The 19539-nt window shown below is 42.9% G+C and overlaps 1 protein-coding gene across 1 annotated transcript in view; it reads left to right on the top strand.

The window, feature by feature from the left end:
• Positions 1 to 4092: 4092 nt before the first annotated feature.
• Positions 4093 to 19539, top strand: part of phactr3b (phosphatase and actin regulator 3b) — a gene marked incomplete at both ends in the record, with an annotated part of 153400 nt that continues 137953 nt past the window's right edge. The window contains one exon of the mRNA XM_084172964.1: positions 4093 to 4204. Coding sequence (XP_084029090.1) covers positions 4093 to 4204 — 112 coding nt within the window. The remainder of the gene's footprint in view (positions 4205 to 19539) is intronic.

The following is a 19539-nucleotide window of genomic DNA, read 5'->3' as shown; positions in this document are numbered from 1 at the left end:
ACCCTCCTGTAGGTTTTCACTCCAAGTTGATCTTCCAGCAAGTTCTGTGTGGATGAAAAAAATGTAAATGCAACATCATTTTTTATATATAAACGCAACAATGATTTTACTGAGTTACAGTTCATATAAGGAAATTAGTCAATTGAAATAAATACATTTGGCCCTAATCTATGGATTTCACATGACTGGGCAGGGGCACAGCCATGGGTGGGCCTGGGAGGGCATAGGCCCACCCACTTGGCAGCCAGGCCCACCCAATCAGAATGATTTTTCCACACAAAAGGGCTTTATTACAGACAGAAATACTCCTCAGCACCCCCATCCCCCCTCAGACGATCCCGCAGGTGAAGAAGCCGGATGTGGAGGTCCTGGGCTGGCGTGGTTACACATGGTCTGCGGTTATGAGGCCGGTTGGACAAATTATTTAAAATGATGTTGGAGGCAGTTTATGGTAGGGAAATTAACATTCAATTCTCTGGCAACAGCCCTGGTGGACATTCCTGCATTCAGCATGCCAATTGCATGCTCCCTCAAAACTTGAGACATCTGTGGCATTGTGTTGTGTGACAAAACTGCACATTTTAGAGTGGCCTTTTATTGTCCCCAGCACAAGGTGCACCTGTGTAATGATCATGCTGTTTAATCAGCTTCTTGATATGCCACACCTGTTAGGTGGATGGATTATCTTGGCAAAGGAGAAATGCTCACTAACAGGGATGTAAACAAAATCTGAGAGAAATCAGCTTTTTGTGCGTATATGGAACATTTCTGGGATCTTTTATTTCAGCTCATTAACATGGGACGAACACTTTACATGTTGCGTTGATATTATTGTTCAGTGTAGATCAGGGTGTCAAACTCATTCCACGGAGGGCCGAGTGTCTGCAGGTTTTTGGTTTTCCTTTCAATTAATAATAATAATAATAATAATAATAATATGCCATTTAGCAGACGCTTTTATCCAAAGCGACTTACAGTCATGCGTGCATACATTTTTTTTGTGTATGGGTGGTCCCGGGGATCGAACCCACTACCTTGGCGTTACAAGCGTTGTGCTCTAAGCTAAGACCTAGACACCAGGTGAGGGGAGTTCTTTCCTAATTAGTGAAAACCAGCAGACACTCGGCCCTCCGTGGAATGAGTTTCACACTTGATGTAGAACAACAGAATCTGGTAATGAGTGAATCCCAATTGGCACCCTATTCCCATAGGGCTCTGGTCTAAAGTAGTGCACTACGTAGGGAATAGGGTGCCATTCTCTGGTCTAAAGTAGTGCACTATATAGGGAATAGGGTGTCATAGGGCTCTGGTCTAAAGTAGTGCACTATATAGGGAATAGGGGGTCATTCTCTGGTCTAAAGTAGTGCACTATATAGGGAATAGGGTGTCATAGGGCTCTGGTCTAAAGTAGTGCACTATATAGGGAATAGGGTGTCATAGGGCTCTGGTCTAAAGTAGTGCACTATATAGGGAATAGGGTGTCATAGGGCTCTGGTCTAAAGTAGTGCACTATATAGGGAATAGGGGGTCATTCTCTGGTCTAAAGTAGTGCACTATATAGGGAATAGGGTGTCATAGGGCTCTGGTCTAATGTAGTGCACTATATAGGGAATATGGTGCCATTCTCTGGTCTAAAGTAGTGCACTCTATAGGGAATAGGGTGCCATTCTCTGGTCTAAAGTAGTGCACTATATAGGGAATAGGGTGCCATTCTCTGGTCTAAAGTAGTGCACTATATAGGGAATAGGGTTCCATTCTCTGGTCTAAAGTAGTGCACTATATAGGGAATAGGGTGCCATTCTCTGGTCTAAAGTAGTGCACTATATAGGGAATAGGGGGTCATTCTCTGGTCTAAAGTAGTGCACTATATAGGGAATAGGGTGCCATTCTCTGGTCTAAAGTAGTGCACTATATAGGGAATAGGGTGTCATAGGGCTCTGGTCTAAAGTAGTGCACTATATAGGGAATAGGGTGCCATTCTCTGGTCTAAAGTAGTGCACTATATAGGGAATAGGGTGCCATTCTCTGGTCTAAAGTAGTGCACTATATAGAGAATTGGGTGCCATTCTCTGGTCTAAAGTAGTGCACTATATAGGGAATAGGGGGTCATTCTCTGGTCTAAAGTAATGCACTATATAGGGAATAGGGTGCCATTCTCTGGTCTAAAGTAGTGCACTATTTAGGGAATAGGGTGTCATAGGGCTCTGGTCTAAAGTAGTGCACTATATAGGGAATAGGGTGTCATAGGGCTCTGGTCTAAAGTAGTGCACTATATAGGGAATAGGGTGCCATTCTCTGGTCTAAAGTAGTGCACTATATAGGGAATAGGGTGCCATTCTCTGGTCTAAAGTAGTGCACTATATAGGGAATAGGGTGCCATTCTCTGGTCTAAAGTAGTGCACTATATAGGGAATAGGGTGTCATTCTCTGGTCTAAAGTAGTGCACTACATAGGGAATAGGGTGCCATTATCTGGTCTAAAGTAGTGCACTATATAGGGAATAGGGTGCCATTCTCTGGTCTAAAGTAGTGCACTATATAGGGAATAGGGTGCCATTCTCTGGTCTAAAGTAATGCACTATATAGGGAATAGGGTGTCATTCTCTGGTCTAAAGTAGTGCACTACATAGGGAATAGGGTGCCATTATCTGGTCTAAAGTAGTGCACTACATAGGGAATAGCGTGCCATTCTCTGGTCTAAAGTAGTGCACTATATAGGGAATAGGGTGTCATTCTCTGGTCTAAAGTAGTGCACTACATAGGGAATAGGGTGCCATTATCTGGTCTAAAGTAGTGCACTATATAGGGAATAGGGTGTCATTCTCTGGTCTAAAGTAGTGCACTACATAGGGAATAGCGTGCCATTCTCTGGTCTAAAGTAGTGCACTATATAGGGAATAGGGTGTCATTCTCTGGTCTAAAGTAGTGCACTACATAGGGAATAGGGTGCCATTATCTGGTCTAAAGTAGTGCACTATATAGGGAATAGGGTGCCATTCTCTGGTCTAAAGTAGTGCACTATATAGGGAATATGGTGCCATTCTCTGGTCTAAAGTAATGCACTATATAGGGAATAGGGTGTCATTCTCTGGTCTAAAGTAGTGCACTACATAGGGAATAGGGTGCCATTATCTGGTCTAAAGTAGTGCACTATATAGGGAATAGGGTGCCATTCTCTGGTCTAAAGTAGTGCACTATATAGGGAATAGGGTGCCATTTGGGATGCTGGCAATGTCATGATGGTGATGCAGTGTTGTATATCAGTGAACAATGTTATTTGTCCCCAAAGATAATCTTGCTTTTTAGCCCAGGACTAACTTTAGGCCTAATCTGTGTCACCCCTATCCTTAAAGGGGCAATCTGCAGTTCAAAGCCGCTGTTTTGGTAATAGCTTAGGGATGGGGTTGGAGAGATGTAACCACCCCTATCAAATTCATATACAGAGCTATGGATGCCAGGAATGACCATCAACGGTATTAAACATGGTTTTAATCATGTTTTGAGGCTATACTGTTTGTGTTTGGAATTGTATTGTTTACAAACCATGGAGTAAAACAAGCTGATATTTTGGTTTCTGATGGGGTACAACAGTTGAACTAAACTCATGAGGCATGTATAAGTTACATTCTTCAATAATCAATGGGTATATATCATTAATGGGTATATATCATTAATGGGTATATATAATTAATTCACAGATTGCCCCTTTAATGTCCTTAGTCTTGTATGAGCTCAGCTAATATAAAAAAGGTTGCATTTTATATGAATATTGCCATAATATCGTTGGACAAACAGGCCACTGTAGCCTACCACAACCAACCCTCTCCCCTACGTTGGCACACATGCTTACGCAGAGAGGGAGATGGCTAGAGGGGGTGCGAGAGAGAGGCGCGTCACTGATGGGTATTTTCTCATCTTCCCGTCGCCTGCTCAACCAATTAATGATCCGTTACCACCCATTACCGACTACCGCTGGATGTTCTGCTCGTGATGACCTTGTACCTCTCTGACGCTTAAAACATTCTCAATATTGTATTTTCCGTCCGACCGTTTTAGTCTGCCTGTCTGGAGTCTGTAGTCTGTGTCCATCTCCATGGCTACCTCGAATGTGCTGGAGGAGTCCTGCCTGCTGCGGAGAGGCAGATCTCACAGCGACCCGAGCAGCATCATCACGGAACCTCGAGTCGCCGGAGCTACCGGAGCAGGTTGGTGACTACCACTCATCATGGCTTGTCTGTCTGATTTCTATAGCTGTCTGTCCCTCATTCGGCATTTCAGAATCTGAATCTCCCGGTCGTGTTGTTGGATGTAGGCTGTGTTGCAACATTAATTGGGTTTTTTTCCTCCCGGTTGAGTGTCCGCGGCACACTGCGAACATCAATCGTGATCATCCATGGGTGCGTTTGAATTTCGAATAAAACAAATGTAGCCTAGTAAATATGTTAATTTTCCCTGAAAAACATTCATTATTAGTTATGAATAGTAACTTGTTATTTATGTAAGCTATAGGCTACAAGCATCCGCAGACAAACTGACATACAGGAGATGTAGCCTAGTAATTCATTGGAGTGTCTGCAATGCGGGGATGTTTAGGCCACTACAGCATATAACCTATAGATTATTTTTTAAATATACAGTGCATTTGGAAAGTATTCAGACCCCTTCTCTTTTTTCCACAATTTGTTATGTTACTGCCTTATTCAAAAATTGATTAAATTGTTTTTTTCCCTCATCAATCTACACACAATACCCCATAATGACAAAGTAAAAACAGGTATTTAGAAATTTTTGCAAATGTATTAAAAACGGAAATACCTTATTTACATAAATATTCTGTCCTTTGCTATGAGACTCGAAATTGAGCTCAGGTGCATCCTGTTTCCATTGATCATCCTTGAGATGTTTCTACAACTTGATTGGAGTCCACCTGTGGTAAATTCAATTGATTGAACATGATTTGGAAAGGCACACACCTGTCTATATAAGGTCCCACAGTTGACAGCGCATGTCAGAGCAAAAACCAAGCCATGAGGTCAAAGGAATTGTCCATAGAGCTCAGAGACAGGATTGTGTCGAGGCACAGATCTGGGGAAGGACAACAAAACATTTCTGCAGCATTGAAGGTCCCCAAGAACACAGTGGCCTCCATCATTCTTAAATGGAAGAAGTTTGGATCCACTAAGACTCTTCCTATAGCTGGCCGCCTAGACAAACTGAGCAATCGGGGGAGAAGGGCCTTGGTGAAGGTGGTGACCAAGAACCCGATGGTCACTCTGAGAGAGCTCCAGAGTTCCTCTGTGGAGATGGGAGAACCTTCCAGAAGGACAACCATCTCTGCAGTCTCCACCAATCAGGCCTTTGTGGTAGAGTGGCCAGACGGAAGCCACTCCTCAGTAAAAGGCACGACAGCCCGCTTGAAATTTGCCAAAAGGCACCAAAAGGACTCAGACCGTGAGAAACAAGATTCTCTGGTCTGATGAAAGCAAGATTGAACTCTTTGGCCTGAATACCAAGTGTCACGTCTGGAGGAAACCTGGCACCATCCCTATGGTGAAGCATGGTGGTGGCAGTATCATGCTGTGGGGATGTTTTTCAGCAGCAGGGACTGGGAAACTAGTCAGGATCAAGGGAAAGATGAACAGAGCAAAGTACAGAGATCCTTGATGAAATCCTGCTCCAGAGTTCTCAGGACCTCAGACTGGGGCGAAGGTTCACCTTCCAACAGAACAACGACCCTAAGCACACAGCCAAGACAATGCAGGAGTGGCTTCGGGACAAGTCTCTGAATATCCTTGAGTGGCCCAGCCAGAGCCCAAACTTGAACCCGATCGAACATCTCTGGAGAGACCTGAAAATAGCTGTGCAGCAACGCTCCCCATCCAACCTGACAGAGCTTGAGAGGATCTGCAGAGAAGAATGGTAGAAACTCCCCAAATACAGGTGTGCCAAGCTTGTAGCGTCATACCCAAGAAGACTTGAGGCTGTAATCGCTGCCAAAGGTGCTTCAACAAAGTACTGAGTAAAGGGTCTGAATACTTATGTAAATGCAATATTTTATTTTGTAAATGTCATTTCAGTTGTTGTTTTTTATATACATTTGCAAACATTTCTAAAAACCTGTTTTTGCTTTGTCATTATGGGGTATTGTGTGTTGATTGATAAGAAAAACAACAACAATTTAATCAATTTTAGAATAAGGCTGTAACGTAACAAAATATGAAAAAAGTCAAGGGGTCTGAACACTTTCCTGAATTTACTGTATATGTCTCATAGCTTACTTAGAGTATATATCCCTACAGCATATACGTAGAGATGGTGCCAGGTTTCCTCCAGACGTGATGCTTGGCATTCAGGCCAAAGAGTTCCATCTTGCTTTCATCAGACCAGAGAATCTTGTTTCTCACGGTCAGAGTCCTTTAGGTGCCTTTTGGCAAACACCAAGCAGGCTTTCATGTGCATTTTACTGAGGAGTGGCTTCCATCTGGCCAGGATGAGTCGGACCACAGAGTGAAGGAAAAGCAGCCAACAAGTGCTCAGCATATGTGGGAACTCCTTCAAGACTGTTGGGAAAGCATTCCAGGTGAAGCTGGTTGAGAGAATGCCAAGAGTGTGCAAAGCTGTCATCAAGGCAAAGGGTGGCTATTTGAAGAATCTCAAATATAAAATATATTTTGATTTGTTTAGCACTTTTTTGGTTACTACATGATTCCATATGTGTTATTTCATAGTTTTGATGTCTTCACTATTATTCTATAATGTAGAAAATAGTAAAAATAAAGAAAAATCCTTGAATGAGTAGGTATGTTCAAAACTATGACATAACACATATGGAATCATGTAGTAACCAAAAAAGTGTTAAACAAATCAAAATATATTTTATATTTGAGATTCTTCAAATAGCCACACTTTGCCTTGATGACAGCTTTGCACACTCTTGGCATTCTCTCAACCAGCTTCACCTGGAATGCTTTCCCAACTGTCTTGAAGGACTTCCCACATATGCTGAGCACTTGTTGGCTGCTTTTCCTTCACTCTGCGGTCCGACTCATCCCAAACCATCTCAATTGGGTTGAGGTCTGGTGATTGTGGAGGCCAGATCATCTGATGCAGCACTCCATCACTCTCCTTCTTTGTCAAATAGCCCTTACACAGCCTGGAGGTGTGTTTTGGGTCATTGTCCTGTTGAAAAACAAATGATAGTCCCATTAACCCCAAACCAGATGGGATGGCGTATCGCTCCAGAATGCTGTGGTAGCCATGCTGGTTAAGTGTGCCTTGAATTCTAAATAAATCACAGACAGTGTCACAAGCAAAGCACCCCCACACCATAACACCTTCTCCTCCATGCTTTACGGTGGGAACTACACATGCGGAGATCATCCGTTCACCCACACTGCGTCTCACAAAGACACGGCGGTTGGAACCAAAAACCTCCAATTTGGACTCCATACCAAAGGACACATTTCCACCGGTCTAATGTCCATTGCCCGTGTTTCTTGGCCCAAGCAGGTCTCTTCTTCTTATTGGTGTCCTTTAGTAGTGGTTTCTTTGCAGCAATTCGACCATGAAGGCTTGATTCACACAGTCCCCTCTGAACAGTTGATGTTGAGATGTGTCTGTTACTTGAACTCTGTGAAGCATGTATTTGGGCTGCAATTTCTGAGGCTGGTAACTCGAATTAACTTATCCTCTGCAGCAGAGGTAACTCTGGGTCTTCCATTCCTGTGGCGGTCCTCATGAGAGCCAGTTTCATCATAGCGCTTGATGGTTTTTGCGACTGCACTTGAAGAAACTTTCAAAGTTCTTGAAATGTTCCGTATTGACTGACCATGTCTTAAAGTAATGATGGACTGTCATTTCTCTTTGCTTATTTGAGCTGTTCTTGCCATAATATGGACTTGGTCTTTTACCAAATAGGGCTATCTTCTGTATACACCACTACCTTGTCACAACACAACTGATTGGCTCAAACGCATTAAGAAGGAAATAAATTCCTCAAATTAACTTTTAACAAGGTACACCTGTTAATTTAAATGCATTCCAGGTGACTACCTCATGAGGCTGGTTGAGAGAATGCCAAGAGTGTGCAAAGCCGTCATCAAGGCAAAGGGTGGTTATTTGAAGAATCTCAAATATAAAATATATCTTGATTTGTTTAACACTTTTTTTGGTTACTACATGATTCCATATGTGTTATTTCATAGTTGTGATGTCTTCACTATTATTCTACAATGTAGAAAATAGTAAAAATAAAGAAAAACCCTGGAATGAGTAGGTGTGTCCAAACCGTTGACTGGTATATCTAGTAGTGAACACTCTTCAATTACTCCACCAGTTTACAGGAATAACTGTCAGGAAATGAAAACTTATCACACCAGGTTTACAAGAGGGAAAAAAGTATTTGATCCCCTGCTGATTTTGTACGTTTGCCCACTGACAAAGACATGATCAGTCTATAAGTTTAATGGTAGGTTTATTTGAACAGTAAGAGACAGAATAACAACAAAAAAATCCAGAAAAACGCATGTCAAAAATGTTATAAATTGATTTGCATTTTAATGAGGGAAATAAGTATTTGACCCCTCTGCAAAACATGACTTAGTACTTGGTGGCAAAACCCTTGTTGGCAATCACAGAGGTCAGACGTTTCTTGTAGTTGGCCACCAGGTTTGCACACATCTCAGGAGGGATTTGTTCCACTCCTCTTTGCAGATCTTTCCAAGTCATTAAGGTTTCGAGGCTGACGTTTGGCAACTCAAACCTTCAGCTCCCTCCACAGATTTTCTATGGGATTAAGGTCTGGAGACTGGCTAGGCCACTCCAGGACCTTAATGTGCTTCTTCTTGAGCCACTCCTTTGTTGCCTTGGCCGTGTGTTTTGGGTCATTGTCATGCTGGAATACCCATCCACGACCCATTATCAATGCCCTGGCTGAGGGAAGGAGGTTCTCACCCAAGATTTGATGGTACATGGCCCCATCCATCGTCCCTTTGATGCGGTGAAGTTGTCCTGTCCCCTTAGCAGAAAAACACCCCCAAAGCATAATGTTTCCACCTCCATGTTTGACGGTGGGGATGGTGTTCTTGGGGTCATAGGCAGCATTCCTCCTCCTCCAAACACGGCGAGTTGAGTTGATGCCAAAGAGCTCGATTTTGGTCTCATCTGACCACAACACTTTCACCCAGTTCTCCTCTGAATCATTCAGATGTTCATTGGCAAACTTCAGACGGCCCTGTATATGTGCTTTCTTGAGCAGGGGGATCTTGCGGGCGCTGCAGGATTTCAGTCCTTCACTGCGTAGTGTGTTACCAATTGTTTTCTTGGTGACTATGGTCCCAGCTGCCTTGAGATCATTGACAAGATCCTCCCGTGTAGTTCTGGGCTGATTCCTCACCGTTCTCATGATCATTGCAACTCCACGAGGTGAGATCTTGCATGGAGCCCCAGGCCGAGGGAGATTGACAGTTCTTTTGTGTTTCTTCCATTTGCGAATAATCGCACCAACTGTTGTCACCTTCTCACCAAGCTGCTTGGCGATGGTTTTGTAGCCCATTCCAGCCTTGTGTAGGTCTACAATCTTGTCCCTGACATCCTTGGAGAGCTCTTTGGTCTTGGCCATGGTGGAGAGTTTGGAATCTGATTGATTGATTGATTGCTTCTGTGGACAGGTGTCTTTTATACAGGTAACAAGCTGAGATTAGGAGCACTCCCTTTAAGAGTGTGCTCCTAATCTCAGCTCATTACCTGTATAAAAGACACATGGGAGCCAGAAATCTTTCTGATTGAGAGGGGGTCAAATACTTGTTTCCCTCAATAAAATGCAAATCAATTTATAACATTTTTGACATGCATTTTTTCCGGATTTTGTTGTTGTTATTCTGTCTCTCACTGTTCAAATAAACCTACCATTAAAACTATAGACTGATAATTTCTTTGTCTGTGGGCAAACGTTCAAAATCAGCAGGGGATCAAATACTTTTTTCCCTCACTGTATGTTTGATTGAGTTCCCTTTCTGTTGATCTAGACTGATATAACTAGGGTTCTGCTCTATACTCTTCTGGTATGTTCAGGTCTTCACAGGTTCTGTTGTCATCAGGGTTTGGGGTCAATTCCATTTAAATTCCAGTCAATTCAGGAAGTACATTGAAATTCCAATTTTCTTCAGTGCTTTTCAATGAGGAAAATCTGGAATTGGAATTGGGTTCTTTCTGAATTGATTGGAATTTAAATATAATTGACCCAAACCCTGGTTTCATTTGACCTCAGATGTTGTTTTTGCTGCTGTTATTGCTGACATGCCATATGAGGACTAATGTAGATCATAATATTACATGCTGACATAACATATGAGGACTAATGTAGATCATAATATTACATGCTGACATGCCATATGAGGACTAATGTAGATCATAATATTACATGCTGACATAACATATGAGGACTAATGTAGATCATAATATTACATGCTGACATGCCATATGAGGACTAATGTAGATCATAATATTACATGCTGACATGCCATATGAGGACTGATGTAGATCATAATATTACATGCTGACATGCCATATGAGGACTAATGTAGATCATAATATTACATGCTGACATGCCATATGAGGACTGATGTAGATCATAATATTACATGCTGACATGCCATATGAGGACTGATGTAGATCATAATATTACATGCTGACATGCCATATGAGGACTGATGTAGATCATAATATTACATGCTGACATGCCATATGAGGACTGATGTAGATCATAATATTACATGCTGACATGCCATATGAGGACTGATGTAGATCATAATATTACATGCTGACATGCCATATGAGGACTGATGTAGATCATAATATTACATGCTGACATGCCATATGAGGACTGATGTAGATCATAATATTACATGCTGACATGCCATATGAGGACTGATGTAGATCATAATATTACATGCTGACATGCCATATGAGGACTAATGTAGATCATGTTATGACATCAAACTGAGGCTGTATTGAAAGGCTGTTAGGTTACGGTAATATAATATTATCACAGTTAATAAAAACATCTACAAAGTCTATTTCATTTTCTAGTCAACAGGAATACTATATATACTGCTCTAACAGGAATACTATATAAACTGCTCTAACAGGAATACTATATATACTGCTCTAACAGGAATACTATATATATACTGCTCTAACAGGAATACTATATAAACTTCTCTAACAGGAATACTATATATACTGCTCTAACAGGAATACTATATATACTCCTCTAACAGGAATACTATATATACTGCTCTAACAGGAATACTATATATACTGCTCTAACAGGAATACTATATATACTGCTCTAACAGGAATACTATATATACTGCACTAACAGGAATACTATATATACTGCTCTAACAGGAATACTATATATACTGCTCTAACAGGAATACTATATATACTGCTCTAACAGGAATACTATATATACTGCTCTAACAGGAATACTATATATACTGCTCTAACAGGAATACTATATATACTGCTCTAACAGGAATACTATATATATACTGCTCTAACAGGAATACTATATATACTGCTCTAACAGGAATACTATATATACTGCTCTAACAGGAATACTATATATACTGCTCTAACAGGAATACTATATATACTGCTCTAACAGGAATACTATATATACTGCTCTAACAGGAATACTATATATACTGCTCTAACAGGAATACTATATATATACTGCTCTAACAGGAATACTATATATACTGCTCTAACAGGAATACTATATATACTGCTCTAACAGGAATACTATATATACTGCTCTAACAGGAATACTATATATACTGCTCTAACAGGAATACTATATATACTGCTCTAACAGGAATACTATATATACTGCTCTAACAGGAATACTATATATACTGCTCTAACAGGAATACTATATATACTGCTCTAACAGGAATACTATATATACTGCTCTAACAGGAATACTATATATACTGCTCTAACAGGAATACTATATATACTGCTCTAACAGGAATACTATATATACTGCTCTAACAGGAATACTATATATACTGCTCTAACAGGAATACTATATATACTGCTCTAACAGGAATACTATATATACTGCTCTAACAGGAATACTATATATACTGCTCTAACAGGAATACTATATATACTGCTCTAACAGGAATACTATATATACTGCTCTAACAGGAATACTATATATACTGCTCTAACAGGAATACTATATATACTGCTCTAACAGGAATACTATATATACTGCTCTAACAGGAATACTATATATACTGCTCTAACAGGAATACTATATATACTGCTCTAACAGGAATACTATATATACTGCTCTAACAGGAATACTATATATACTGCTCTAACAGGAATACTATATATACTGCTCTAACAGGAATACTATATATACTGCTCTAACAGGAATACTATATATACTGCTCCAACAGGAATACTATATATACTGCTCTAACAGGAATACTATATATACTGCTCTAACAGGAATACTATATACACTGCTCTAACAGGAATACTATATATACTGCTCTAACAGGAATACTATATATACTGCTCTAACAGGAATACTATATATACTGCTCTAACAGGAATACTATATATACTGCTCTAACAGGAATACTATATATACTGCTCTAACAGGAATACTATATATACTGCTCTAACAGGAATACTATATATACAGCTATAAGTATGCTCCCTACCAGACAGGTACACCTCTCCATCCCTCTCTCCTCCATCCCTCTCTCTCCTCCATCCTTCTCTCTCCTCATTCCTCTCTCCTCCATCCCTCTCTCCTCCATCCCTCTCTCTCCTCCATCACCCTCTCTCCTCCATCCCCCACTCTCCTCCATTCCTCTCTCTCCTCATTCCTCTCTCCTCCATCCCTCTCTCTCTCCATCCCTCTCTCCTCCATCCCTCTCTCTCCTCCATCCCCCTCTCTCCTCCATCCCTCTCTCATCCATCCCTCTCTCTCCTCCATCCCTCTCTTCTCCATCCCTCTCTCTCCTCCATCCCTCTCCTCCATCCCTCTCTCTCCTCCATCCCTCTCTCTCCTCCATCCCTCTCTCTCTCCATCCCTCTCTCCTCCATCCCTCTCTCTCTCCATGTCTCTCTCCTCCATCCCTCTCTCTCCTCCATCCTTCTCTCCTCCATCCCTCTCTCCTCCATCCCTCTCTCCTCAATCCCTCTCTCCATCTCTCTCTCCATCTCTCTCTCATCCATCTCTCTCCTCCATCCCCCTCTCTCCATCCCTCTCTCTCTCCATCCCTCTCTCCTCCATCCCTCTCTCTCTCCATCCCTCTCTCCTCCATCCCTCTCTCTCTCCATCCCTTTCTCCATCTCTCCGATTTAGACATATTTTTATAAAAGAGGCAGGAAGTTGGATCTTCAGGGGGAGCGGAGTCCTAGCGAGACGCGGGAGCGCTATAGTCTTTTAACCATGCATATATACATACAAACAGACCATATTATGTATTTTCATGTCAAGTAATCTATGCTTTAAGTTGAGTTAAGGAGAATCATTTTTTGTTAGATATAAGAAGAATAAGTCATTTTGTTGTTGCACCATTTATCCCTGGATCTCATTGGATGTTTTTGCCGTTTGGCTTTTGGGAACTTCGATTGTGGATTGTATACGTCTGAATCAACTTCGCTTCAGGCTTGGGCAGTGACTATGTTCAACTGGTAAGGAACTCACTACACTATCCCACTCTCCTCCACTCCTCCCTCCATCCTCCACTCATCCCTCTCTCCCTCCACCCTCCACTCATCCCTCTCTCCCTCCACCCTCCACTCATCCCTCTCTCCTCCACTCCATCTCTGTCTCCTCCACTCCATCTCTCTCTCCTCCACTCCATCTCGCTCTCCTCCACCTCTCTCTTCTTCACTCCTCCCTCCCTCTGTCCGTCCCTCCCTCCCTCCCTCCATCTCTCTCTCCTCCTGACTCCCTACTGTAGCTTTGATCTCCTGGCTCTGGAAGAGTGGAGGGGAGGAGGTGGAGGGGGGGTAGGGGAGTGGAGGGGAGGAGGTGGAGGGGGAGTGGAGGGGGGGAGGTGGAGGGGGAGTGGAGTGGGGGAGGTGGAGTGGAGTGGAGGAGGTGGAGGGGGAGTGGAGGGGAGGGGGGAGAGTGGAGAGAGGAGGGGGAGTGGAGTGGGGGAGGTGGAGGGGGAGTGGAGGGGAGGAGGTGGAGTGGGAGTGGAGGGGAGGGGGGAGAGTGGAGAGAGGAGAGAGGAGGGGGAGTGGAGTGGGGGAGGTGGAGGGGGAGTGGAGTGGGGGAGGTGGAGGGGGAGTGGAGTGGGGGAGGTGGAGGGGGAGTGGAGGGGAGGAGGTGGAGGGGTGGAGGAGGAGTGGAGGGGAGGAGAAGAGGCGGTGGAGATAGATGGAGTCAGAGAGCCTGGCCTGGGATGGAGTCAGAGAGGACAGGAGAGGAAGGGAGGAGACTAATGGAGAAGAGGAGAGGAAGGGAAGGGAAGGGAGTGGACAGGAGAGAGGAGGAGGGGAGAGGACAGGAGAGAGGAGGAGGGGAAGGGAGAGGAGAGGAGAGGAGAGGAGGATGGGAGAGGACAGGAGAGAGGAGGAGAGGAAGGGAGAGGAGTGAAGAGGACAGGACAGAGGAGGGGAGAGGACAGGAGAGGAGGGGAGTAGAGCAACAGAGGAGAGGAGAGGAGAGTATAGGAGAGGAGATGAGAGGAGAGGAGGAGGAGGGGAGGAGGGGAGGAGAGGAGGGGAGGAGGAGAGGACACCAGAAGAAAGTAGGAAACAGAAGGGAGCAAACTGGGCTGAGGGAAGATGTGGGGAGGAGGAGATTGTGGAACAAAGGGCTGGGAGGAGAGAAGAGAAGGGAGGATGGTTAAAGAAGTACGGTAGAAACAATACTTCCCCCTTGATGTCACTTTGTTGAAGGACATAGCGGCTACGTTCCTATTCCATATATATTCTGGTCAAAAGGGTTGCACTATATAGGAATAAAGGGTTGCACTATATAGGAATAAAGGGTTGCACTATATAGGAATAAAGGGTTGCACTATATAGGAATAAAGGGTTGCACTATATAGGAATAAAGGGTTGCACTATATAGGAATAAAATGCCATTTGGGACTTGAGACAGTGAGTAAATGCTGCTGTTAGAAGGTATTAAAACACACAGGCAGACAGACACTGCTGTTAGAAGGTATTAAAACACACACAGGCAGACAGACACTGCTGTTAGAAGGTATTAAAACACACACAGGCAGACAGACACTGCTGTTAGAAGGTATTAAAACACACACAGGCAGACAGACACTGCTGTTAGAAGGTATTAAAACACACAGGCAGACAGACACTGCTGTTAGAAGGTATTAAAACACACACAGGCAGACAGACACTGCTGTTAGAAGGTATTAAAACACACAGGCAGACAGACACTGCTGTTAGAAGGTATTAAAACACACACAGGCAGACAGACACTGCTGTTAGAAGGTATTAAAACACACAGGCAGACAGACACTGCTGTTAGAAGGTATTAAAACACACACAGGCAGACAGACACTGCTGTTAGAAGGTATTAAAACACACACAGGCAGACAGACACTGCTGTTAGAAGGTATTAAAACACACACAGGCAGACAGACACTGCTGTTAGAAGGTATTAAAACACACACAGGCAGACAGACACTGCTGTTAGAAGGTATTAAAACACACACAGGCAGACAGACACTGCTGTTAGAAGGTATTAAAACACACACAGGCAGACAGACACTGCTGTTAGAAGGTATTAAAACACACACAGGCAGACAGACACTGCTGTTAGAAGGTATTAAAACACACACAGGCAGACAGACACTGCTGTTAGAAGGTATTAAAACACACACAGGCAGACAGACACTGCTGTTAGAAGGTATTAAAACACACACAGGCAGACAGACACTGCTGTTAGAAGGTATTAAAACACACACAGGCAGACAGACACTGCTGTTAGAAGGTATTAAAACACACACAGGCAGACAGACACTGCTGTTAGAAGGTATTAAAACACACACAGGCAGACAGACACTGCTGTTAGAAGGTATTAAAACACACACAGGCAGACAGACACTGCTGTTAGAAGGTATTAAAACACACACAGGCAGACAGACACTGCTGTTAGAAGGTATTAAAACACACACAGGCAGACAGACACTGCTGTTAGAAGGTATTAAAACACACACAGGCAGACAGACACTGCTGTTAGAAGGTATTAAAACACACACAGGCAGACAGACACTGCTGTTAGAAGGTATTAAAACACACACAGGCAGACAGACACTGCTGTTAGAAGGTATTAAAACACACACAGGCAGACAGACACTGCTGTTAGAAGGTATTAAAACACACACAGGCAGACAGACACTGCTGTTAGAAGGTATTAAAACACACACAGGCAGACAGACACTGCTGTTAGAAGGTATTAAAACACACACAGGCAGACAGACACTGCTGTTAGAAGGTATTAAAACACACACAGGCAGACAGACACTGCTGTTAGAAGGTATTAAAACACACACAGGCAGACAGACACTGCTGTTAGAAGGTATTAAAACACACACAGGCAGACAGACACTGCTGTTAGAAGGTATTAAAACACACACAGGCAGACAGACACTGCTGTTAGAAGGTATTAAAACACACACAGGCAGACAGACACTGCTGTTAGAAGGTATTAAAACACACACAGGCAGACAGACACTGCTGTTAGAAGGTATTAAAACACACACAGGCAGACAGACACTGCTGTTAGAAGGTATTAAAACACACACAGGCAGACAGACACTGCTGTTAGAAGGTATTAAAACACACACAGGCAGACAGACACTGCTGTTAGAAGGTATTAAAACACACACAGGCAGACAGACACTGCTGTTAGAAGGTATTAAAACACACACAGGCAGACAGACACTGCTGTTAGAAGGTATTAAAACACACACAGGCAGACAGACACTGCTGTTAGAAGGTATTAAAACACACACAGGCAGACAGACACTGCTGTTAGAAGGTATTAAAACACACACAGGCAGACAGACACTGCTGTTAGAAGGTATTAAAACACACACAGGCAGACAGACACTGCTGTTAGAAGGTATTAAAACACACACAGGCAGACAGACACTGCTGTTAGAAGGTATTAAAACACACACAGGCAGACAGACACTGCTGTTAGAAGGTATTAAAACACACACAGGCAGACAGACACTGCTGTTAGAAGGTATTAAAACACACACAGGCAGACAGACACTGCTGTTAGAAGGTATTAAAACACACACAGGCAGACAGACACTGCTGTTAGAAGGTATTAAAACACACACAGGCAGACAGACACTGCTGTTAGAAGGTATTAAAACACACACAGGCAGACAGACACTGCTGTTAGAAGGTATTAAAACACACACAGGCAGACAGACACTGCTGTTAGAAGGTATTAAAACACACACAGGCAGACAGACACTGCTGTTAGAAGGTATTAAAACACACACAGGCAGACAGACACTGCTGTTAGAAGGTATTAAAACACACACAGGCAGACAGACACTGCTGTTAGAAGGTATTAAAACACACACAGGCAGACAGACACTGCTGTTAGAAGGTATTAAAACACACACAGGCAGACAGACACTGCTGTTAGAAGGTATTAAAACACACACAGGCAGACAGACACTGCTGTTAGAAGGTATTAAAACACACACAGGCAGACAGACACTGCTGTTAGAAGGTATTAAAACACACACAGGCAGACAGACACTGCTGTTAGAAGGTATTAAAACACACACAGGCAGACAGACACTGCTGTTAGAAGGTATTAAAACACACACAGGCAGACAGACACTGCTGTTAGAAGGTATTAAAACACACACAGGCAGACAGACACTGCTGTTAGAAGGTATTAAAACACACACAGGCAGACAGACACTGCTGTTAGAAGGTATTAAAACACACACAGGCAGACAGACACTGCTGTTAGAAGGTATTAAAACACACACAGGCAGACAGACACTGCTGTTAGAAGGTATTAAAACACACACAGGCAGACAGACACTGCTGTTAGAAGGTATTAAAACACACACAGGCAGACAGACACTGCTGTTAGAAGGTATTAAAACACACACAGGCAGACAGACACTGCTGTTAGAAGGTATTAAAACACACACAGGCAGACAGACACTGCTGTTAGAAGGTATTAAAACACACACAGGCAGACAGACACTGCTGTTAGAAGGTATTAAAACACACACAGGCAGACAGACACTGCTGTTAGAAGGTATTAAAACACACACAGGCAGACAGACACTGCTGTTAGAAGGTATTAAAACACACACAGGCAGACAGACACTGCTGTTAGAAGGTATTAAAACACACACAGGCAGACAGACACTGCTGTTAGAAGGTATTAAAACACACACAGGCAGACAGACACTGCTGTTAGAAGGTATTAAAACACACACAGGCAGACAGACACTGCTGTTAGAAGGTATTAAAACACACACAGGCAGACAGACACTGCTGTTAGAAGGTATTAAAACACACACAGGCAGACAGACACTGCTGTTAGAAGGTATTAAAACACACACAGGCAGACAGACACTGCTGTTAGAAGGTATTAAAACACACACAGGCAGACAGACACTGCTGTTAGAAGGTATTAAAACACACACAGGCAGACAGACACTGCTGTTAGAAGGTATTAAAACACACACAGGCAGACAGACACTGCTGTTAGAAGGTATTAAAACACACACAGGCAGACAGACACTGCTGTTAGAAGGTATTAAAACACACACAGGCAGACAGACACTGCTGTTAGAAGGTATTAAAACACACACAGGCAGACAGACACTGCTGTTAGAAGGTATTAAAACACACACAGGCAGACAGACACTGCTGTTAGAAGGTATTAAAACACACACAGGCAGACAGACACTGCTGTTAGAAGGTATTAAAACACACACAGGCAGACAGACACTGCTGTTAGAAGGTATTAAAACACACACAGGCAGACAGACACTGCTGTTAGAAGGTATTAAAACACACACAGGCAGACAGACACTGCTGTTAGAAGGTATTAAAACACACACAGGCAGACAGACACTGCTGTTAGAAGGTATTAAAACACACACAGGCAGACAGACACTGCTGTTAGAAGGTATTAAAACACACACAGGCAGACAGACACTGCTGTTAGAAGGTATTAAAACACACACAGGCAGACAGACACTGCTGTTAGAAGGTATTAAAACACACACAGGCAGACAGACACTGCTGTTAGAAGGTATTAAAACACACACAGGCAGACAGACACTGCTGTTAGAAGGTATTAAAACACACACAGGCAGACAGACACTGCTGTTAGAAGGTATTAAAACACACACAGGCAGACAGACACTGCTGTTAGAAGGTATTAAAACACACACAGGCAGACAGACACTGCTGTTAGAAGGTATTAAAACACACACAGGCAGACAGACACTGCTGTTAGAAGGTA

The sequence above is a fragment of the Coregonus lavaretus genome (genome assembly GCF_964263955.1).
Source record: "Coregonus lavaretus genome assembly, chromosome: 12".
NCBI classification, from domain to species: domain Eukaryota; kingdom Metazoa; phylum Chordata; class Actinopteri; order Salmoniformes; family Salmonidae; genus Coregonus; species Coregonus lavaretus.
Note: the sequence above shows the minus strand (reverse complement) of the source record. Positions and strands in the feature narration are given on the sequence as shown.